This window comes from Scyliorhinus canicula, chromosome 14, assembly GCF_902713615.1.
Source record: "Scyliorhinus canicula chromosome 14, sScyCan1.1, whole genome shotgun sequence".
Lineage (NCBI taxonomy): Eukaryota > Metazoa > Chordata > Chondrichthyes > Carcharhiniformes > Scyliorhinidae > Scyliorhinus > Scyliorhinus canicula.
Window position 1 is genome coordinate 11,286,535 of NC_052159.1, and position 24,175 is coordinate 11,310,709.

General features: G+C 44.2%; 1 protein-coding gene across 2 annotated transcripts in view; it reads right to left on the bottom strand.

Annotated features, from left to right (window-relative positions):
- Nucleotides 1-1,023: 1,023 nt before the first annotated feature.
- clns1a (chloride channel, nucleotide-sensitive, 1A) overlaps nucleotides 1,024-24,175 on the bottom strand; it is a 47,539-nt gene continuing 24,387 nt past the window's right edge. The window contains exons 4-7 of one of the 2 annotated variants that reach the window (XM_038818173.1): nucleotides 22,173-22,298; nucleotides 16,693-16,869; nucleotides 9,276-9,342; nucleotides 1,024-1,663 (exon numbers count right to left, since the gene is read on the bottom strand). In XM_038818173.1, coding sequence (XP_038674101.1) covers nucleotide 1,663; nucleotides 9,276-9,342; nucleotides 16,693-16,869; nucleotides 22,173-22,298 — 371 coding nt within the window. In that variant the 3' untranslated portion in view covers nucleotides 1,024-1,662. Of the gene's footprint in view, nucleotides 1,664-9,271; nucleotides 9,343-16,692; nucleotides 16,870-22,172; nucleotides 22,299-24,175 lie in introns of those variants that run through there. The other variant, XM_038818172.1, reaches the window with a different exon arrangement.

The window sequence follows — 24,175 nt, forward strand, 5'->3', positions numbered from 1 at the left end:
GGTGGAGCTGGGCTGTCTTGTCAGCTTTTTACTTTTGTTTTAGGCTGTTTGCTGCAGGGTGTGTTTTAGTTTTCAGAGCTGGATAGCTGTAGTCACAGCCAGAAGGTGTATGAATCTCTCTCTAATCTAAAGTCTGTATTCGATCCTGGTGATTTAAAACTAATAACAGTAGTGACTTTAACCTGATGTGTTTCTGGTAAAAGGTGTTTTAAGGCTTATGGATGTTAAAAGGAAAGCTTAAAAGATTACTTAGTGTTGTATTCTTTGGGGGGTGTATTTGAATTAATGGTTGCCAAGATGCTCACTGTATGTTTTAAAAAGGTGAACTTGAGTTCATAGAGTAAACATTTAACAAATACGTTTCCATTTCTGCTCTACAACACCTGTAGAGTGGGCCGTGTGCTCCCCATACCACAATCTAGTAAAGTTGTGGGTCAGGTGAACTCCATGGTACACTTTGGGATTCTCTAAACCCTGGCCCATAACAATAGTGAAACCCGATGAATTGGACAAAATACTAAAAATGGAGCCTGACTACTGAGATTGATAAAAGGTTTTCCTATAGCTCCCCTGCTTTTGCACTCAATGCCTGTATTTACATAGAAAGGAGGCCATTCAGCCCTTTGAGCCTGCTCCGCATATCATTTTGATCATCCAACTCAATAGCCTGATCCTGCCACCCCCCAGGTATCCTTTGATCCCCTTTGCCCTGTGTGCTATATCTAACTGCTTGTTGAAAACATACAATGTTTTGGCCTCAACTACTTTCTGTGGTAGCGAATTTGACAGGCTCTGGAGGACCTTGTTGGTGTACAGGGAGACCAAACAAAGTGTTACCGGTTTCGGTCTCCACAAACGTGACCAGACTTAGAGGTTTCCCTGCATTTTCTGTTATTACTTCATACTGCCAGCATCTGCAGTATTTTGCATTTTAAAATATCATCCTCTCTTTCTTTGTGGTAGGAACATTGCAATGCTGGTGCCCACAAGCGTATAGTGACAAAAAACAGAAATTGACCAGGATAAGAGTTTGGTATTTTAATTCGTCTGCAGCTGTGGAGGTACAAATTTTGCAAATTTATTCATGTTTCCCCTAAAAAAAATGTCTACAGTTTCTATCCAAGTACTGTTGACCAGCTATTTTAACTGTCAGGATTAACATTTTTAGTTTTAAAACATTTTTGAACTATATTATTGCCCATTTGTTACATGGCAAAAAATATACAATCAGGAAATCTGCCCGAAACAAATTGGGACCCCCTCATATCTTCATGAGCCCCCCCTCCCTTTCCCCCAGGTCCCCCAAATAAGAGACTCAAAAAGCAGCTGAAATTAGTTATCCACGCAGTACAAAAGAGGTTTTACTTAACATTGTAACCTTGCAACACTTTGCGACACAAAATGTGACGTACACTATACGAAAACAGCACTATATTTATTAAACATCGCATCCCAACTTCATATTGGGCAATTTAATGGTAGCTGTCAGTACAGGACACATTTTATCCCAATAGTTTTGTTACATATAAACCAGGTTAGGCAGCTGTCTTTGTTTCCTTCCACTGTTAATTATGAAACTACTGTAATCAGGTCAGCCACTATCACGTCACGATGAGATGCAGTCTTTGGAAGTTAAAGTCACTTGCCGATTATTGAGGCCCGTCTGCAACACAAATAGAAAATTAGGTCAAGAAAACAAATATTTATGTAGAAGTTTACTTTTTTTTTTGAAAATAGGCTTGTTTTTAGTCACCTATCATCCTTTTGGGTGAGGGACTGAATTGACAGGTCATGAGGTGCATCAACCAAGTATCGGTTTCTCATAGAATTTACAGTGCAGGAGGAGGCCATTCGGCCCATCGAATCTGCACCGGCTCTTGGAAAGAGCACCCTACCCAAAGTCAACACCGCCACCCTATCCCCATAACCCAGTAACCCCACCCAACACTAAGGGCAATTTTGGACACTAAGGGCAATTTATCCGGGGCCAATCCACCTAACCTGCACATCTTTGGACTGTGGGAGGAAACCGGAGCACCCGGAGGAAACGCACGCACACACGGGGAGGATGTGCAGACTCTGCACAGACAGTGACCCAAGCCGGAATCGAACCTGGGACCCTGGAGCTGTGAAGCGGTTGTGCTATCCACAATGCAACCGTGCTGCCCTCCGACAAAGAGTCACCCAGACCTCGAAACGTTAGCTCTGTCCTCGCTCCACAGATGCGGTCAGATCGGCTGAGATTTTGCAGCATTTTCTGCTTTTGTATCGGGGTTTTCTAATTGGATCCAAGTTACTGAACACCGCTCCAATGGTCATACAGGCCATTTTCATTCCTAAACCTGGAAGTTCTGGCACCTCTTCTGTACATGGATGCAAGTTTTGAAAAATTATTTTGTGGGATGTGGGCATCGCTGGCAAAGCCAGTGTTTGATGCCCATCCTAAATTGCCCTTGAATAGAGTAACTTGCTCAGCCATTTCAGAGGACAGTTGGTCAACCACATCGCTGTGGATCTGGAGTCACATGTAGGCCAGACTGGGTAAGGGCGGCAGATTTCCTTCCCTGAAGGGCATTAGTGAATTACAACAATCGATAGTTCCATGGTCACTATTTCTGAGATTAGCTTTATAATTTCAGATTTATTAACTGGATTCGAATTCCACCAGCTGCTGTGGTGGGATTTGAACAAGTGTCCTGGATGCATTAGCTTGGACCTCTGGATTACCAGTCTAGTGACATTACCACTGGGTCTTATGGGAATGCCATCACCTCGAGGTTTCTCAAAAACATGTAACTATCGTGATTTGGGCATCATATCACTATTCCTTGGGTTACTGGATCAGAGGGCTGGAACTCCCTAACCCAAGTATCTTCTCGACAGCGATTGCATTAGATCAAGGCAGTGGTTCATCACATTTGAGGACAACCAGGAAGAGTCAATAAATAAATGTCCAAGTTACCAGTGATGTTCACACACCAAGAATTGATTCAAATTATGGAAAATTTGAAATGCTCCAGTGTGTCGAAGACTGGCCAGGTTCCGTCCTTATCCAATGTCGACACAACTGCCCTCACCAGCTGGTGGGGATTTTGGAGAAAGAAATGAGATCGCTGGATACCCCACCTATTATTTCCCATCCTCAGCTCAGGAAACCAGACGCTACACAATTTGCCTCAAAGCTATCACAGCCAAGATGAACTAACACAGAAGAGCCTTGCGTGTGATTTGATACTGGGTACACAGATTGATAGTACAGAGGTGGACGTGAGTTCAGGAGAGGTTGCAGAGAAAATAATTAAGTGTTGGGTATCTTGTTATATTTGTGGGCTCTTTAATTCCTAATATTTCTTGGCTCCTTATCTCGGGCAGCCAAGCTTTGCTCTCTATGTCCTTCACAAATATAGCTCCTCCACACAAGTCTGATAGAGTGACCTGAATAGAATTGGAGGCCCTTCCTTCAGACCGCTTCATCATCACAAACAGCCTTCACTTTCCACAGGATCCTTCAAACATCTTTCAGAATGGACAAAATGGAACAGCAAAAATCCTGTTTTACTCCCAAACAATTGAACATCGAATGAACAGCAATACTCTGAATCAACATTAAATTAACTCAAGGGAAGCACAGTGGCGCAGTGGTTAGCACTGCTGCGTCAGAGCATTGAGGACCCTGGTCCGGTCTCAGCCCGGGTCACTGTGCGTGGAGTTTGCACATTTTCCCAGTGTCTACGTGGGTCTCACCCCAACAACTCAAAGATGCGCAGGCTAGGCGGATTGGCCACACTAAATTGCCCCTTAATTCGAAGAAAAAAAGAACTGGATTCTCTAAATTAAAATTTTTTAAAAATTAACTCCTCAAAATGAGGAAAACAGCGTGCAACTCAACAAAGCTGTCGGTCACCAATATACTCCAGGTCTGACAAAATGTTTCTGGCCTGAAGTGTTAACTCCATTTCCCTCGAGATGCTCCCTGAACCGCTGAGCGCTCCCATCATTTATTTCAGACTGTGATGCTATTTTTCACAAGGAACTATCCACAGCAGTTTTTATTCAGGAGCCCAGTCCCTCGAGTGAGAGCAGTTTATCAACACAAAGCATCAACCTGCCTCTTGACACTTGTCTCGTCAGGCCGGACCTACTCTTGAGGCTATTATGCAGGCTGAATGAGTGATAAGTGGGATGGATTCCAACACTGATTAATCAGCCAATCCACCCTGTCTGGCTGAGGTGTCAGATTTGCAAGTTTGCCACAGGGTTAATTTGGTTCTGAGCTGCCATAATTGGCACATGAGCTTTAGAGCCATTCCGGTCCCCCACTGATTAATCCATTCTGTGTCCCCCCCCCCCCCCCCCCCCCCACCCCAAGGGTATTAGAGCCTCAGAACACTTCCCAATGAGTTAGCTACAAATTACATCAATGACTCAAGACGAATTAAGAAAATTAAACTAATTGTCAGTCAAACAAGCTCATTGCCACCGCAGTGGCTCGTGTAGGAATGTGGCTGTTTACACATCAGGCATCAGGTAAAGACTGAATCCGGTTTCAGCAGATACGCAGTGGAGTTGAATAGGACTGAGTTGAGTTCTCAATACAAGGCAGTCTGTGAGGCAACGTCCTGCAGTCCGGGCAGGCAGGAAAGTGGCATTCAGGCAGCAATCAGATCAGCCACAATCTTCCTGAATGACAGAGCAGGCTTGAGGGGCTGAATGGCCTTCTCCGGCTAATATTTATATTATGTTCAGTCGTAGCCCCATGCCTACTGCAACTCAGTCACAATCAGCAAACTCTGGGAAACCAAAGATTCAACAGTGGATTTTCAGACTTGTCACGAGGTTTCTGTCCAACAGCCCGGTTTACAAACCCTCTCCCTTCTCCACCTACCATGCCCTCTATCATCTTTAGAATTGCTGTTCGAACCCTAGGTAACCACTATTCCCCTGTTCGTCTCATCTTCCCTTCTATTCCACCCCCACTAACCCATACCTCTACCTCAGGGGGGATGCCAGGCCAAATTGTGGCCCCCTTCTCCTGTAACTGCTAACTCCACACAAGCCAGGGCAGGAGATGGAATCCTCCGATTCCGTGTCGGCTACAAAGTCGCTTGTGGTAACCCAGTCCTTTCAGCTAGATTTTCCAATTTAAGATCCATTTTCAACACTGCATTAATAGTATGGCTCAAAATATGCTAATTTACTCTGGGAGACATCATGACGAGCTCTATGGTTTTGAGCTGCTCAATCGGTGCAGTCCAGATCGACTAGGCAACCTGTCCCCGCTACTCTGTCGGGGATGTAAGACTCTTAATGCTTTCATGCAGGATTCGCTGACAAGGCTAGGATTTGTTACCCATCTCCAATTGCCCTTTAACTCAGTGGTTTGCTAGGCTATTCCGGAGGGCAGTGAAGAGGCTGAGGGTCTGGAGACACACGTAGGCCGGGGAAGATTTCCTTCTTTAAAAAGGACTTTAGTGAAACAGATGACTAGCTTTTAATTCAAGGTTTATTAATCCCCCAGAGTAATAACCGGGGGCTCTCACTCGTCCAATGACATTACCAGTACACCGCCGTCTCATAGACAGGGACGGGATAAGAAGTAACAACCAAATCAATGTGGGTTTATCGGCAAGATGTACAGAAGATTGTTTAGTTTGTTGCAACATTTGAACATCCACCCAGTACTTCAAACAAAATGCAGGAGGATTTTTTTGGAGCCACAGTGGATTAACCCATAGGCTGTTGGCACAAATCTCTATCCCAGATTAGCTGGTTTTGTTTAGTTTCAGCTCAGGCAGACTTTGAAATGGATATCAATAATGCAGTAATAAAGCTATGCAATCGGGAATAGATTGATTGATATATTAGTAAATCTACGTTTTTTAAGATCAAAGTTTAAGAATGAAATATTTCATCAACCATCACCCTGTGATTCCCTTTTCTTCTCCATTAGATTTATTTTTACAAGTATTTAATTATTAACAGAGAGGTGAAGTGCATTTAATGGCCTGTTCCTATGAACCATATGCTTCCAACTACTTGGTTAATTTTTAATATGATTCCACCTCATGACACAGCAAAGCTTCGTCAACGAGTAACTGATTTGTAAAGGCCAGGAAGGTCCAAGATTCAAACTTTAGTCTGTGCTGAGATGGCAGTTTGAATAACAAGACAGCACTGAACGTGGCCGCGCCAGCAATCACACAGTAAAACAGGCTGCCAAAACTCTCCGTAAATAATGACGTGGGTGGGATATCAGGTGCTGTACTGGCACGCGTGACACTGTACCATACCCAGGGCTCAGTGCCTTCACAGGGAAGTAGCTGAGTGAACAAATTGCTCAGCTTCCCTTTTATTTGTTTGCGGCCCAAACCCCACTCCCGAATTTAGACAACAGCCTGCATTTATATAGAGCCTTCTGTGGCAAATCCCCCCTCCCCCAAAAGTGCCACACCGGAATGCATTCAGGCAGAATGGCACACCAAAGTAACATTTAGCATGAGGATCCGTGGCCAACTCATCCTAAAGACAGCACCTCCCAACAGTGCGGTACTTCCTCAGTACTGCGCTGCAGTGTCAACCTTGTTTTTTGTACTAAAAAAACCCTGGCGTGCTACTTCAAAACCCAGAATCTCCTGACTCCAAGGTGACGGTGCTACCAGTTCAGCCACAGCTTACAGGCAGGAAACCAAAGAAAGATCTGCTTCTGTAAGGGAAATGCTCAGCTCCTGCCGGTTACAATTCCTTCCAATCAGACGGGTTTACTAATATCGTGACACTCCTTGGCTGCGGGATTTTGAATTTGGATATGATTCCCACATAAGGAGTTGACCAGCCAAAATCGTGAGTTTTTGGTTGTTGGGTGAGGCGCCCCACCTGCCTGTTTTGGATGGATGTTAAAGATCCCACGATACCTCTTCAAAGGAGAGCAGGGGAGATTTCCCTGGTGCCCGGGCCAATACCAATCCCTAACCAACATCACACAAACACGTTGTCTGGATCGAATCACACTGCTGTTTATGGGAGTTTCCTGTGTGCATGGATGGGGCTGCCGTGCTTCCTGTAGTACAACAACTACACTCCATTGTCCGTAAATAGCTTCGAGTCATCCAGTGGCTGTGAGAAGCGCTACATAAATGCAAGTCTTTCTCCCTTTTCTATCCTGACTTTCTTGTTCAAACATTTGTCTGATTTCTCTTTAATTGTGGTTCTCGTCTATGTCTCAATACCTTCCCATGGTAACTGTGATCTAATAACAATCTGAGCAAAACATTTTAATGTTGATTTTGCTGCAAGTTCAGCATCCATGTCACTCATTAACTCTGCTCTGGTACAATGAGAAATAGTTAAAAACATGAAAATTAGGTAGATGGGAGACTGGATTGAGGCCAACACCATGAGTGATGTTTCAATGACTTGCAGCCGCCATCTCAAGCAACATCATTAAGTAGAACAAAGAAACAAAGTGTTCCAGAAGTTTTTTAAAAATCATTTGGTAGGGCAGATGATGATAAAAGTCACAGCGCTTATACTAAGTTAGAACATAGAACAGTACAGCACAGAACAGGCCCTTCGGCCCTCAATGTTGTGCCGAGCCATGATCACCCTACACAAACCCACGTATCCACCCTATACCCGTAACCCAACAACCCCCCCTTAACCTTACTTTTATTAGGACACTACGGGCAATTTAGCATGGCCAATCCACCTAACCCGCACATCTTTGGACTGTGGGAGGAAACCGGAGCACCCGGAGGAAACCCACGCACACAGGGGGAGGACGTGCAGACTCCACACAGACAGTGACCCAGCCGGGAATCGAACCTGGGACCCTGGAGCTGTGAAGCATTTATGCTAACCACCATGCTACCCTGCTACCCAGTTGTGATGTGATTAGTGATAACGCATTGTACATTTCAGAAAAAAGGAAAAATGTTTACTGGGTTGCTACAGTGACATTGTAGCTGACACAGACCAGGAGGAATCCAACTTCTGCCCTGAGTGGTTACAGGAGCACCACCACAATCGGTCCTGGCATCCCTGAAGTAGAGGTTGGCGGGGATGGAACAAATTTCCATTCCTGATTGCACATTTGCAGACCCTCGAAGCGCACGAGTGCAGACGGGTGAGAAATGGCTCAGCCATGGCAGCGATGTACCCAGGGTGTATTGTGGGAAAACACCCCGATATTCGCCGTCAGGACTTGCCCATCAGCAGTCACCACTTGGCTGAGGTACCCTGAGGGGAGCAGGTGCCTAAGTTAGGTCCTACAGAATTGGGGGAGGAAAGAGGGAACAGAAAAGTAAGGGTTTGCCAATAAAATCCTTCACAGGAAGATGGTGTACCTCCAATAAAAATTGTCGAAACCCTTATAAGTGGAGCATTATGAATGTTTTGGAGAGACCTGGGGTCAGTAATCTAATCAGGACATTGGGTGAGAAATGACCAAGACTTTCCTCCTGCCCAAATGATTCGGCCACTGGTTTATTTCTGGACACTTGGCTGCCCCCATTCCCTTTGACATGTTCATTCCACTTTGGGACTGTTTTCAATGGTAACCTCGCAACGTTGCTAAGACTGTTAAACATTAAGTAGCTTACCTGCAGCAAGGAGGAAAACAACATGTTTTCCTTGACTTTTCACTTGCAAGGCAACCGTTTAATAATGTCTTGTGAAAATGATAGAACAGTAACAAACTACAGACGAGTGTTCTTACAGATAACACATTAAAAAAAATTTAGAGTCCCCAATTATTCTTTTCCAATTAAGGGGCAATTTAGTGTGGCCAATCCACCTAGCCTGCACATCTTTGTGGGGGTGAGGCCCATGCAGACAGGTGGAGAATGTGCACATGGACAGTGACCCAGGGCTGGGGTCAAACCAAGGTCCTCAGCGCCATGAGGCAGCAGTACTAACCACTGTGCCACCGTGCTGCCCACTTACAGATAACGGTGTGATTTCTAGGATTGGGTTTGATTGCCACAGGGAGTCAGGCAGGAATTTTTCGGAGGACATTTTTTGCTGTGATTTTTCCCTTTGGTCTCTCCTACATGGCTGGAGAGGGAGGATGTGGGATGTGTTTAGTTACAATGTTCCCACCATGATGAGTGCAAGCCTCTGGGACACCCCTTGCTTTGATTTTTTAACCCAACTGGTCACCTGCAAATTCCAGCTAATAAAAATAATAATAATTGGAAGCCCTTGCGTTTCTGCTACAAGTCACATGACAGAACCCCGAGAACATTGCTTTAAGTCGAGACTTTAAACAGGTTTTTTACCAGTGATCGACATCAGCATCGTCAAACTGTCCAGCTTCTACCGGAGTGGCATCCACCTCCATTCCATCTACAAAGAGAAATTACAATTACATCCCAAAACATCACAGGACTGCAGATATATATTGGGGAGATGGTAGCTAGTGGTAATGTCTCCGGGCTAGTAATCCAGAGGCTCAGGTTAATGCTCTGGGGACAGGAGTTCAAATCCCACCATGGCAACTGGTGGAATTTACATAAATAAATCTGGAATATAAAGCTAGTCTCAGCAATGGTTGTTGTAAAAGCCCAACTGGTTCATAAACGTTCTTTATATGTCCTACATGTGACTCCAGACCTACAGCCATGTGGCTGACTCTTAACTGCCCTCTGGAAATGGTTGAGCAAGCCAGTTTAAGGGCATTTAGGGATGGGCAACAAATACTGGCCTTGCTAACAACACACGCATCCCACGGAAGAATAAAGAAAAGTAAAAATCAACTACGGTAGCAATCTCACATTGCCAAGAGGTGCTGCTTGTTGAACATCAGACCAAGGCCCTGTCTAACTTTTGGCACTCAGTCCCGGTTTCCGATTCTCCAATCAAAAGCCAATTCTGGTAATTTAAGTTTGTGCTGTTGTAGAACATGTGCGAAAACTGGTTGCCAGATTAACCTTTTCTTTAATTTCATTTATGGGATGCAGACATCGCTGGCTGGGTCAGAATTTATTGCTGAATCCCGAACGAGGGCAGTTAAGGGTCACAGTCGGTCTGGAGTCACATGTAGGCCAGACTGGGTAAGGACGGCAGATTTCCTTCCCTAAAGGACATTAGTGAACCAGATGGCTTTTTGTTACAACTTACAAATGGTTTCATGGTTATCATTAGGCTTTTAAATCCAGATTGTTATTAAATTCAAATTGATTTGAATATAACACATTTAATGTAATAAAACATCCCAAACTGCATCACTGGAATATTTTTGACACCGGGTGGCGGAAAGAGCTCTTGGGTTGAATGACCAAAAGCTTGATCAAAGAGATAGGCTTTAGGGAGAATCTTAAAGGAAGAAAGCAAGGTAGGGGTGTAAGGAGTATTCCAGAGCTGTGGGGCCTTGGTAACTGAAGGCACAGCCACCAATGGAATGATTAAATTGGTGATGCTTTAACAGTCCAGGATTAGAGGAGTGCAAACATCTTGGGAGGGTTGTGGAGCTTGAGGTCAGATGGGGACCATGAGGGATTTGAAAATCAAGATGCTACTTGGCCAGGGGTCAATGTAGGTGAGTGAGCACAGCGATGATCGGGGAACACGGCTTGGTGTGAGTTAAGCACCGGGCAGTGTTTCGGATGACTTCAAATTTATGGAGGGTGGGACCAGCCAGGGATGTATTTGAATAGTTGGAGGAAATGAAAGCATGAATGGGGGTTTCATTCATAAAACATGCTGCCATGCAGAGGGACCTGGGTATCCTAGTGCATGAGTCACAAAAGGTTGGTTTACAGGTGATTAAGGCGGCAAATGGAGTTTTGTCCTTCATTGCTAGAGGGATGGAGTTTAAGACTAGGGAGGTTATGCTGCAACTTTATACGGTGTTAGTGAGGCTACACCTGGAGCATTGTGTTCAGTTTTGGTCTCCTTACCTGAGAAAGGACGTACTGGAGGGTATGCAGGGGTGATTCACTAGGTTAATCCCAGACCTGAGGGGGTTGGATTACGAGGAGAGGTTGAGTAGACTGGGACTGTACTCGTTGGAATTTAGGAGGATGCGGAGGGATCTTATAGAAACATATAAAATTATGAAGAGAATAGATAGGATAGATGCGGGCAGTTTGTTTCCACTGGCGTGTGAAAGCAGAACTCGGGTGCATAGCCTCAAAGTAAGGGGAAGTAGATTTAGAACTGATTTTAGGAGGAACTCCTTCACCCAAAAGGTTGTGAATCTATGGAATTCCCTGCCCAGTGAAGCAGTTGAGGCTCCTTCATTAAATGTTTTCAAGATAGTTTTTTGAAGAATAAAGGAATAAAGGATTATGGTGTTCGGGCGGGAAAGTGGAGCTGAGTCCACAAAGGTCAGCCATGGTCTCATTGAATGGCGGAGCAGGCTCGAAGGGCCAGATGGCCTACTCCTGCTCCTAGTTCTTGTTTCAGCAGCAGATGAGCTGAGACAGGGACAATGTTCAGCCTTCTTATAGAGGGGGAAATAGGTGATGTTCATGATGGCACTAATAACCTACAGTATTATGTTTCAAAAGGAAATTAATTAGCTGGAAAGTGCTTTGGAATGTCTGGAGGTTGTAAAACGGAGCTTTGGAAATTCAATTTCTTTTTCTTTAACTCCACAAATATCAGGCTACTGAATTTAACATCACACACCACTGAGGTCTTAAAAATAGCAACAGCCTTTTAGAATATACCAAAACTTCCACAAGAGCTTAGGGAACAGGGTCATTCTTTGTTGTTTTAGTAACTTAATCGGAATAGAAAAATCCCAGATCTGATCCCTGGCCTTTCCTGAATTAGCTCAGCACTAGTAAATTTTGTACAACATTTAACTTCCTACATGCATAGCCCTCAGAAACCACAGTAGTGTGAGTCATCTTTGTTAGCTATTGATTCATCATACAGCACCAAGTCGATGTACAGAATAGAAGAGCAGGGAGGTTATGCTGGAACTGTATAAAGCAATCGTTTGGCCAAAACTTGAGTACTGTGTACAGTTCTAGTCACCTCATTACAGAAAGGATGTAACTGCAGAAGAGAGGGTGCAGAAGAGATTTACGAGGATGTTGCCAGAACTGGAAAATTGCAGCTATCAGGAAAAGTTGGACAGAATGGAGTTGTTCTCCTTGGATTAGAGAAGGCCGAGGGGAGATTTGATTGAGATGAACAAAATTGAGGGGGGCCCGGATAGAGTGGTAGGAAAGGGCCCATTTACTTTAGCAGAGATCAGTGACTAAGGGGCATAAATTCGCCATAGCCCCAGATGACTATAGGCTGCTTACCCCTCTCTCAATTTGTTTCTCCACAACCTCTACTGAACTCACGTCCGCCTCTGTACTGGGTAAAAATAAAGCACGGTTGCCATAGTCCCAGATGACAATAGGCTGCTTTCCCCTTTGAGGGGGAGGGCTGACTGGTGGTGATTTAACCTGAGGATCATCATACCTCAGCTAGTACGGGAGTTGAACCCGGTTGTTAGCCTGGTTCTGCATCACAAACCAGCTGTCCAGCCAACTGAGCTAAACCGCCCCCCAGACTAAGGGGCACAGATGTAAAGTGATTGGTGGGACTTCCTGCGTAACATGTAATGGAGTGGCCGCACGTGGAGGAGCTCCAGCCTGGATCGCAATCTTTTTTCAAACTTTTCTCGGAACTTGCACCCAAAAACTTTCCAAATTGTTAAAGCCCCCACAACAAGGGGATGTGGAATAAGCGTCAAACTAGAAATAATTTTGAAATCGGAGACCTCGAGTGCATCAATGGAAAATAAAATCACAGTGTCTGGGCCATCCCCCTAACTAGAGAGATTTTGGCTGCTGAGTTACAGAAGCTGCGGTGAGAGGTTTTGCGTAATCATGAGAAGGTGAACGAGGCGGGGATGTCCTCAGAGAGGCCCTGCCAAGGTGGAAGAGGTGGCGAAGCAGCAAGGTGCAGGGGTTGCTCTATCGAGGCAGAGCGACCAGATTTCTTGCTTGGAAAAGTAAATGGCGAAGACGGCGCCAGAAAATAAGGGTCTGAGGGAGTAGGTAGGTGACCTCGAAAATCAGCTGAGAAGACAGAATTTGAGGGTGGTTGGATTGCCAGAGGGACTGGATGGTCCAAACCCAACAAAATTCACGGCGCAGATGCTCTGGAAGATGGTAGGGGAGTAGGTAATGGTGGCCCCTTCGGAGCTGGATCAAGCCCACAGGTTGCTTAGACAGAAGCCTCGTGCTGCGGAGCTGTCTCGGGCATTTGTGGTTGGGTTTCAGTTACCAAGAAAAGGAAACAATTTTAAGATGGGTAAAGGAACATCGGAACAGCAGATGGGAGGGCCAGAATATATAAAGACGTTGGTTCAGAGCTTGCCAGGAGGTGTGCAGCTTTTAACAGGGCTAAGGCAGCATTGTTTCGTAAGAAAATCTGGTTTGGCATGATTTACTCCGCACATCTTTGGGTGACCTACGAGAATGACCATCACTTCGAGACTCCAGAGGAAGCTGAGGTGTTCATCCAAAGGAACGGACTGGGGTGGAATAATTGCAGTTTATCACGAGTTGAAGGAAACTTATTTGGAATGGTGGGGTGGGGGAGAGATTGGGTTTTTCCTATTTGTCTGTTCATTCTTGTTAATGGTTAAAGAGGTACATATGGGGCTGTTTGTTGCTTTATATTGTTGTGGGAGTGTCCCTATAAGAAATGTTTTGTCTTATCACATGGCTTCAGTGATGTCATTGTGTGGGTGGAGCTGGGCTGTGGCTCTGAGTTTTTACTTTCATTTTGAGTTGGGAGCTGGGCTGTGGCTCTGAGTTTTACTTTGAGTTTGAACTGGTTTTTACAGCACAGGTCGAAAAAGAAGTGTTTCTCTACCTGCATTTTAAAAGCTGTTTCCAGTCTGCTTAATAATGTGAAAAGAAATAATTGTTTTCTGGAAGAAATTCAAACATGCTGTTTTGGAAAGGACACAAGAGCATCCAAACCAGGTCTTGAGTGCTGTGTGCTGGGCCACACCTTTGAAAAGGGTTTTCTGGTTTATGGGATCTTGTTATTAAATTGGAACAGCTTAAGGGGGAAATGTATTAAGGGTTATACATAGAGTACTGCAGCTGTGTGGGGTATTTATGTTTGTAGTTGATAAAAATGCTTACTGTATGTGTTTCTAAAATGTTAACTAAATTTGTAGAATAAACATTGTTTTTTATTAAAAGTGCTTAAGAACTCTGTTGAATAACACCTGAAAGGCAGGACCTTGTGCTCCTCGTAACCAAAATAAATAAACAGTTGTCGGTCAGGTGAACGCCATGATATACTTCGGAGTTTTCTAAATCCTGGCCCATAATAGTATGAAGAAGTTTACTGTTTTTGCCGTTCTTACTTGGAATTTATCAATCTGTTTTGGCGAGAGGGGCTGGTTTGATATTTTTGAGGTTATTGAAGGTTCTCTGTGTGCGGTGAACTCTGCTAGTTAGATTAATTAGTTAACAAAGTGAGGAGATGGGGTTACCCGGGGCTCAAACATTCATTTAGTTTGTGTTCAGGGATTATGAGGTTTGGTTTACTGTTATGGCCTTTTCATGTCTGCAATTGACAGGAAGGCAGTAAAGGTCAGTATCATATGTAACTCAAAACTAGTTCACTGCAGCTCAACCTCTAATAAATCTAACTCAAGGACTTCACAACGGATCAAGCAGGGAAGGAAACAATGTCATATAACTTCAGTACAGCAAATGTGGACATTCCTGCTTTAATAGCTTCATCTTCTACTGGACAGGACACATTCCGACGAGGGTGCAAAGGAAGGACATGCAAATCAGAGCTGCCTGGATGGCTAACGAAACTGAGATTACAATGAAACGCAAAAGAAAAGGTGGCTTATGATAAATGTTATACGGTACGGAACAATCAAGAGTAGAGCATACACTGAGGAACTGAGGAATGTGGCACGAAACAGAGATGAGAAAAGATTAGCAAGCAACTTTGAAGGTAACACCACAGTATTTGATCAATATATAGAGTAAGCAAAGGACAGGTGGCGGAGCATTAAGAACTACAAAGAAAACTTCCTACAGACAAAAGGGAATGACTGTGCTACTAAATGAATACTTTGCATTTATCCCTAGAGAAGTGAACACCACAATAATGTCACATTAATAAAAGTAGTAGTGAAATTGGATAGAAAAGTATTTAACCACTTGGCACTGCTCACAGTAACAATGTCACCAATCTGGATGGGATGCAAGGTGGAAATTCTGCATTTTTTGGGCCACAATATTCTAATCTTCCTCAGATATGGGAGTGGTGCTAGAGAACTGGAGGATTATAAATGTTACACCTACGTTCAAAAAAGGGAACGAGAAAGAGAGAGAGGGAGACTAAGAAAATAAACCAGGTAACTACTTTCAGCCAATCAATCTAACTGGGAAAGTTTAAGAGACCATAAACTTGAAGAACATAGGTTAACAAATAGCAGAAAGGCAAATAGTGTCTGACAAACGTGACTGCGTTCTTCAATGAAGTAAGAGGGCTGGCGGATTTTCACAATTATGAAGGCAGTAAAAATGGACTTGTGGTTTGAAGCAAGATGCAACTATCACTCAATAAATGATGGGGTTTGATGTAGGGCTGTACCACATAAGAGACAGTAAGAGGCAGAAGGGAGACCAGTACAAAAAGTGCACAGTATGCCTGCCGCACAAATTAAATACATTTATGGGCAATTTCCCAGAATGACTTCAAGGTGCTCTTAATGTGTGGGTTGCCAAGTAGTGATCAGCAAATCATAGATTTTACAGTGCAGAAGGAGGCTATTCGGCCCATTGGGTCGGCACTGGCCCTTGGAAAGAGCACCCTACTTAAGAGCCACCCTATCCCTGTAACCCAGTAACCCCACCTAACCTTTTTGGACACCAAGGGGCAATTTAACATGGCCAATCCATCTAACCTGCACATCTTTGGACTGTGGGAGGAAACCAGAGCACCCAGAGGAAGCCCACGCAGACACGGGGAGAACGTGCAGACTCCTCACAGACAGTGATCCAAGCCAAGAATCGAACCTGGGACCCTGGAGCTGTGAAGCAACTTTGTGCTGCCGTTCTTATAATATATTAGCAGAGACCATCAAAACATTTACAGTGAAATTACTATCTCTTGCTTCTTTAAATCCAGTCTCATCCTGTGCCACCCTTCTCTCTCTCCTCCATCTCCCATGGTGGGATTTGAACCGGGACCCCAAAGCATTACCCATGGTCTCTGGATTACTAATCTAATGACAATACCACTAAGCCACCGCCTCCCCTGTAGTAGCATCGATATGAAATTGGCTCAGACAGTACTGGAACTAACTGGTGTCGTGCAGTGGTGTCCTCCAGTGGCTGCCCGAGGAGCACGGTTCCTCTTAATTTATTTTCATTATTTGGGCTTGGGTACAGGGATGATAATTACATCAACATGCTCTGCCACCGTCAAAAATATTTACGCACCCCAATCCTGGGGGGTCTCTGTTCCTGCATCCATTTTAAAATGTAACCACATTTATATAGCCTACCTTTCCATCCAAAATGTATTACTGCACATTCCTCTGCATTAAATTTCACCTGCCACGTGTTTCCCCATTTCAACAGTTCTCCTGAACATTTCTACTCTTCTCCTCACTGTTTACACTTTCTCATCATCGATCACCAAGATGACCTGCCCCCTCATACCTCGCCTTAAGCTCAAACAGAGTTGAGTTTACTTCACCTTCATTGTCGACTGCTGAAGATTCTGTCCGCACCCCAGCCATATGAAAGGCCTGTTGACTGACTGACTGAGCTAACATGCCTTCAAGTCTCTGCAGGGTTGCCTGTCCCTCTGGGTTCAAATGGGAGAAACCTTCCTCGTACGTGTAGAAAGTGGGAACATCTCCTTGTCCTCGTTCTGTCAGGAGTGAAGGCAGAAATGGATGGTTAGGTTTCAAAGGACAACAAGCTTCAATAAAAACAGCGCAGCATTCACTCAATGGATTATAAGCCCGACTGGTCAGCACGGTCCAGAAAAAAAAAGGAGGGGGGCTTTCCCAACAATGTACAATCACAGGTACAACCCTCACAGAAACCTGCCATTTCCAAACCAAGCAAATAAGAAACTCCTAAAGTCAAACCATTCTGTGCAGAGAAATTAATTTATTTTCTAACACTCCAGTCAATTCTGTTTATGACAGCTGAAGGCTTGTTAAAAGTCAAAACCAGCTGAAGCAATTACTAGTGGCCTCATTACACATTATACAGTACAGGAGGCCACTCAGACATCATGCTGCTACCAACCTTTTCCAAGTGCTGCCTAATTAATCCCACTATCTTTCTCTTTCTCAACAGCCCGGCAATATTTTTCCTCTTCAACTACATGCTTGATTCTGAGGACCTGTGTCACAATGGCTCGCGCCCCAATCTCCTTTCGGCTGAGGCTCCAGGGTCACGTCCCACACCAGGACCTGCTGGGCACAGAAGGAGCATTCACGACGTGGTTCAAAGAGCTGAAAATCAGCTTGCACGTTCTTCCACCACCTGTCCACTATTCCCCATAGGGGGAAAGAGTGTGAAGATATGCCAGGAGGAAGTTTGATTGAAAGTTATTTTTGGCGCTTTCACAGCCCTTTCGGGCAGTGAATTCCAGGTCACAACAATTTGCTGAGTAAAATAATCTATGAACACAGGAGACAAGGCAGGCCTTTTAAACACTACTGGGCAATATAATCGATCAGCAGCTTTACATTAATTGTTCCAAATGGCAGAAAGGCCAGAAATGTATACTGAGGGAAACATGCCAGATAGCATTTTCTGTTTACACACTGCCAGCTTGTGGTTGAAATGGGCAAAAGCAAACCACCAGTGTCATCACGGTAGCGTCAGGGATGTAGATTAATGACGGGCATGTGCAATTATCATAGCACCTCTGCGTAAAATGTAATACTAAAACTCGGATGACAATCACAAAATCTGATAGTCCAAACTTTGATTGCTCTCGTTCCTGGAGCAGCCTTTGCAGTGATCAGCAAAGCCAATGGAATGATGAACCAAAGTCATCATTAGCACCAGTCCCCGAAGCGACGAGGGCATTTTATACGACGCCTGTGTCAAGAGTTTGCACACGGAGTCTTTTAATGCAGGGAGGCTATTGCGCTGCAGCTACCACACGGTTCTAGTTGACGAGAAAACTCTACCCACCAAAGTAAATGACAAAAGCAAAAGAAACTATGGTCAGAGTGCACAATTAATTTTTTTTAAATAAAAAGAGTATCCAATACTTTTATTTTCTCAATTAAAGGGAAATTTAGTGTGGCCAATCCACCTACCCTGCACATCTTTGGATTGTGGGGGCGAGACCCATGCAGACACAGGGAGAATGTGCAAACTCCACACGGACAGTGACCCGGGGCCAGGATCGAGGTCAGAATGCACAATGGTCAGACCACATGTATTGCACTGGGAATAATCCTCAGATCGAGCACAATCAGGCAGTGCACAGAGGAGCCATAACGCTGATCCCCAGTCACAGAGGTCCAAGTGATTGATGAGGAAAAGAAGGACCAGTGAAGCTTTGGCTTTGAAACGAAGGTGGCAGGAACATTGCACCCTCCACGTTATGTGGGTGGATGGCCGTGTAACAATCAGGAATATGCCATGCAGGGAACAAACAGGCTTCGCACAAGCAACAATCCCTTTAAGATGAGCGCACGGGTGACCAATTGGCAATGTTAAAGGAGCTCCACAGTACAAGGTCACCCTGAACAAACAGAATTTAGCCTGGGCGATAACCTAACAGGACCAAAGAAAAGAGCAAATGGCAGGGAGGATGTAAACCTGGAAAATGTATTCCGAATTAAATTGCAGGAAAGGGGGACACGGATGTAAACTAGTAACAGCCAGTCAGGATTAATATCAGAACACCAAAAAAAGTTCCAACAAATGGAACACACCATCAGACAGATAAAACCCAGGAATCGCTCAAAAATGAATTAGTTGCTGCAATGGGGATAGACAAGTGGATGGCAGAACTTTAGGATCATTCTGGATGGAGGGAACAAGGTGTGTCAAATGGACTTCCCATCGGTCATAATAACCCTGTGAACACTTGGGTGGCTACTGGGATTGGCGGCAGTCAGCCTGAGATGGCAAATTAATAGCAGGGCGTGAGAAGTGAATCATGCAAACATACTCATTTAATTCCTGCAGTGCACAAGTACCGATTGCACCTAGTTAGCCAAGATGAAGAAAGCCTCCGAGACTCATTTCTATCCATTCCAAGTCACATTTCTAGGGGCACACTAGGCGCTTTTCACAGTAACTTCATTGAATCCTACTTGTGACAATAAGCGATTATCATTTCATAGATTTAAAACTAAATACAATGTGGAAAATGCCACAAAATACCGACACTGTTCAAATGTTGCTGCTGCTTTGAGCTACTCGTACCAGGAGAGCTGACATGGTATGTCATGCTTGTTTGTTTCGCAGCATCCTCACACATTCACTGCAGCTCGTCTGCAACCGCACTACGCCAAGGTCGACCCCTCTTTCTGCTGCCCTCTACTTTGTCCTCTAGATGGGGGATCTCTCTCATTTTTCAGCTCTGAACAAACGGCTGAAATACTGACACTTCTCTGTTTAGCGTTCTTTTTTGCTCTTGCGATTTCAAGCATCTCTTTATTTGTCTTATGGTCTGCATTCAGAAGTTTAAACATACGGCTGAGCATCCACTTTCAAAGGACTCTATTTTCTTTTGAACATTGTTATTTTTAGTCCAATAGCACAACTGACAATCTTAAAGCCTTACAATTCGGCCAGAGTAGCAAAGCAAACTGATGATATTCAACAGTCAATAGATATGAACTAAGAAAAGGCCAAATGACCCACAAAGCCGGTTTATTTGATGAGCCTATTCCTAAGAACAGTAGACCATACATACACCCCCCCTAAACCTGCTCCATGGCTATCTTACCTTGGTCCCAACTTCATTCCCTGCCTGTTCCCCATAACCCTGGAGTCCCCTATAGACCAAATATTCCTAGATCCTATTCTTGATGTATTCAATGACTCAGCCTCCACAGCACAGCTCTCCAGGGTAGAGAACGCCAAAGCCCCCAAACTCTGGGGGAACAAACACCCTCATCTTAATTTGACATTCTGCATTCTAACTGCATCTGTTTAATATTCTCAATAATGACAAGTGTTTGCTTTAATTTACTGACCCATTTTCGAGGCCTGCAATGTTCATTCCACCCAGAATTGCAGTTTTTGTTTGGTAAACATGGCTGCGAACAGTCTTCTTCCTTCTAAAGAAGGAATTACACTTCTGGAGATTGACGGGTTCTGCAGTTTGCTTTTTGGTAACCACAGATTGTAAAAATAAAATGAGCATCAACCAAAATACTTTTAAAATGTAAAATTCCAATCACTGCTCTAATGAGCTAACGGTATTCTAACCCGTATTCCACAGCTATCTGCCATCTCTTTTGTTTCTCTCCCTCACCATATGTTCCAGCAAGCCGAGTTGCTCAGCAGTGCAGCATCATTGCAGTGTGCAGTCACACATCCTTGGCTGCTCTGTTAGTCCCAGGGTGCTTGGGCTGCCTTTCTGACCACAGAGAACATGAGGGACTCAGTGGAAAGAACTTTAAAACATTTCTCCCCACATCCCACCAGCAAAACATCAAGCTGGATTTGGAAAGTGCTACCCACCAACCACAGCCCTCCCCTCACCCCCATGCCACTCAACAAGTCATCCTCCCATAACAATTCAGGTCTTTCTGAACACATTTTGGCAAACTAAAGAGTTTATTAGAAAGCTATGCTGTCAATCAACCCTCGTCAAGAACGCTACTTGCATTCACACAGTCAGAGCCAAATTGTGAGCACTCTTTCTGCACTGGATGAAGGTACGGGGGCAGAAAGCCAGGCGCCCGTGCCAGGGATCGAAGAAAGGAAAATCAATCTCCTCAACAGAATGACAGTCGGCAGAGTTTGAACAAAAGGCCAATGGTTCACGACACAATCCACTTGCTCACAGACAACTGCTTGTGCCTGCGGCCTGATTATAATTCCTCCCTCAATCGCGAACTCACAAGCAAAATAACTATTCCGCTCAAATCCTCAGACAATTAAAGACCAACAAAAAAGTAAACGGGGCGGGGGGGCATTGAGTGTTGGGACACATCATCTCTCAATTTATGAAGCAGTCTGCAGGCCACCCAACTTTCTCTTTCCATAACAGGAGTAGCTGCCTTTTATCCCTCTCTCAATTTTTAAGCGCACTATATTTCAGTTTTCCAAAATATTAACTTGCAGTTCTTCTTTACAGTTGCCAGATACGTACTTCCAGCACTTTCTGCTCTCACTTGAGAGAAAAATTGGCCCGGGGAGCTATGAGGTCAATTGTGGTTATCCCACTACCTTCCCAGCAAAGGTCAGCTAACTCTTTCAACGCAGACCAAGAATCAGAATCAAAACCTGAATATTGAAAAATATCTCACTCCCTGAGGAAATCCTATCGACAAACCCATCAGATGGGATCCCTTCTCCAAACCTTAATCCTTACACAAAGTGGACTGAGGCACCACAAACAATAGTGTACATCAAGAGAATCATTCCTCATAAACAGAACTGGGGAAGATTCATTGTAATCAATGCTTTTCTTGCCCCACTGCCCATGGCTGGCTGTAATTTCACCAGCACTCAGTGGGAAAAAATCCACCGTACTCAAAGAGGACAAAGGCCAGGATCCTGATTGCAGACAAGATGAACCAGACACCAAGACTTGCATTTACAAAGCACTCTACAGACAATGAAGTACTTCTGAAGAGTGGTTACCGTTGTAGCGGTGGAAATGTTGCAACCAATTTACACAATTTGCAACTTAAGAGGCAGGAGCTACCCTCAACCCCAGCCACTCGTTGTAGTTCACTGCCACAATGCACCTTGTGCACTTGTGGGTCTGCAATGCGGGACACATTCAGCGCAAAGGACAACAGTAGCTTTTTAAAAGCTTCAGCGAATGAAGGTTCATAGCACCCGGAGGCCTCTAAAATACAACGTTCGGAGGCAAGACCAAAGGATAAGTAGCGCCTTTTACAGGTTTTTAGTCTTTAAACACAAGAAAATTACAAGCCAGTGAAAATAATAGTTTTAAATTTTGGTTGAAATATCTATTATGTATAGTGTTGACTTGGAAAAGATTTTACTAACCATGTGCTTCCACATCATATTCCTCTCCCTCTTCATCATCCTCCTCGAAATCATTCTCCGAGTCGGTGTCATCTGGGTCAGGGTGCAGGGCCTGGCAGTCGCACATCGCTGTAAACATCGGCTCCACTGCAAAGGAACATTGAGAGAAAGAGTTTGCATTTATATAGCTCCTTTCACCACCCCAGGATATCTCAAAGAGCTTGACAGCCAATGAAGCTAAAGATTCTCTCAGAAGCAGTGACCATAACATGGTAGAATTTAGCATTCAATGTGAGTGAGAGAAACTTGGATCAGAAAGAACTAGGTTACACTTAAATAAGGTTACTTATAAAGGAATAACGGCAGAGTTGTGGAGTGGGCTGGGAAAGGAGTTCACCAGGAAAGTCAGTTGATCGGTGATTGCAGACATTTCTGAAAATCCCCAGGTTCGATCCTGGCTCTGGGTCACTGTCCGTGTGGAGTTTGCACATTCTCCCCGTGTTCGTGTGGGTTTCGCCTCCACAACCCAAAGATGGCAGGGTAGGTGGATTGGCCACGTTAAATTGCCCCTTAATTGGAAAAAATGAACTGGACACTAAATTTATTAAAAAAAGAAATTTCTGAAAATAGTTAATGACTCACAACCAAGATATATCCCAAGTGACGAAGAATGATTCTAGGAAGGGAATAAATCAACCATGATTAACCAAGGAAGTGAAGGATAGCATTAAACTGAAAGAAAAAACATAATGTGTCAAAGAATAATGGTAAGTTAGAGGATTGGGAAAGTTTGGAATGCGGATTACAGGGTCAACGAAGGTCTTCTGAGGAATTTGGAGAAACAGAGAGATCTTGAGGTTCATGTCCACAGATCTCTGGAGGTTGCCACTCCAGTGGATAGAGCTGTGAAGAAGGCTGACAGTGTGTTAGCGTTTATTAACAGGGGGCTTGAGTTTAAGAGCCGCGGGGTTATGCTGCAACTGTACATGACCCTGGTGAGACTACATTTGGAGTATTGTGTGCAGTTCAGGTCATCTCACTGTAGGAACGATGTGGAAGCATTGGAAAGGGTGCAAGGGAGATTTACCAGGATGCTGCCTGGTTTGCAGGATAGGTCTTATGAGGAACGGTTGAGGGAGCTAGGGCTTTTCTCTTTGGAGCGGAGGAGGATGAGAGGCGACTTAATGATGAGGGGATAGATAGAGTGGACGTTCAGAGACTATTTCCTCAGGTGGATGTAGCTGTTACAAGGGGCATAACTACAAGGTTCAGGGTGGGAGATATAGGAGGGATGTCCGAGGTAGGTTCTTTACACAGAGAGTGCTGTGATAGTGGAGTCGGACACTTTAGGAACTTTCAAGCAGTTATTGGATAGGCACATGGAGCACACTACAATGACAGGGAGCGGGATAGCTTGATCTTGGTTTTGGACAATGCTCGGCACAACATCGAGTGCCAAAGGGCCTGTTCTGTGCTGTCCTGTTCTATGTTCGAAGATAATCTGAGGGCAAACTAGTAAGTGGACAGCAAGAGCTTCTTTAATATATAAAAAAGAAAAGAGAGGCCAAAGAGAACATAGGTCCCTTGGATAATGAGACTGGGGAATAATAATGGAAACCAGGTAATGGCAGATGAGTTAAACAAATACTTTGCGCCAGCCTTCACAGTGGCAGACACTAATAACATACCAAAAACATTAAATAATCAAGGGGCGGGGAATAAATACAATAATTATTATCACTAAGGTAAGTACAAAGGAAACTAATGGGGTTAAAGACCGATAAGACCCTGGGACCTGACGGATTGCACCCCAGATATTAAAGGAAATAGCTACAGAGATAGTGTGTGCACTTGTAGTAATCTTCCAAGAATTCTTACATTCGGGAAAGTCGCAGAGGATTGTAAAACTGTCAATATAACACCTTTATTCAAAAGAAATGGAGACAAAAAAAACAAGTAACTATAGGTCAGTTAGCTTAACTTCTGTCATTGGGAAAATGTTAGAGTTCATTATAAAGGATATA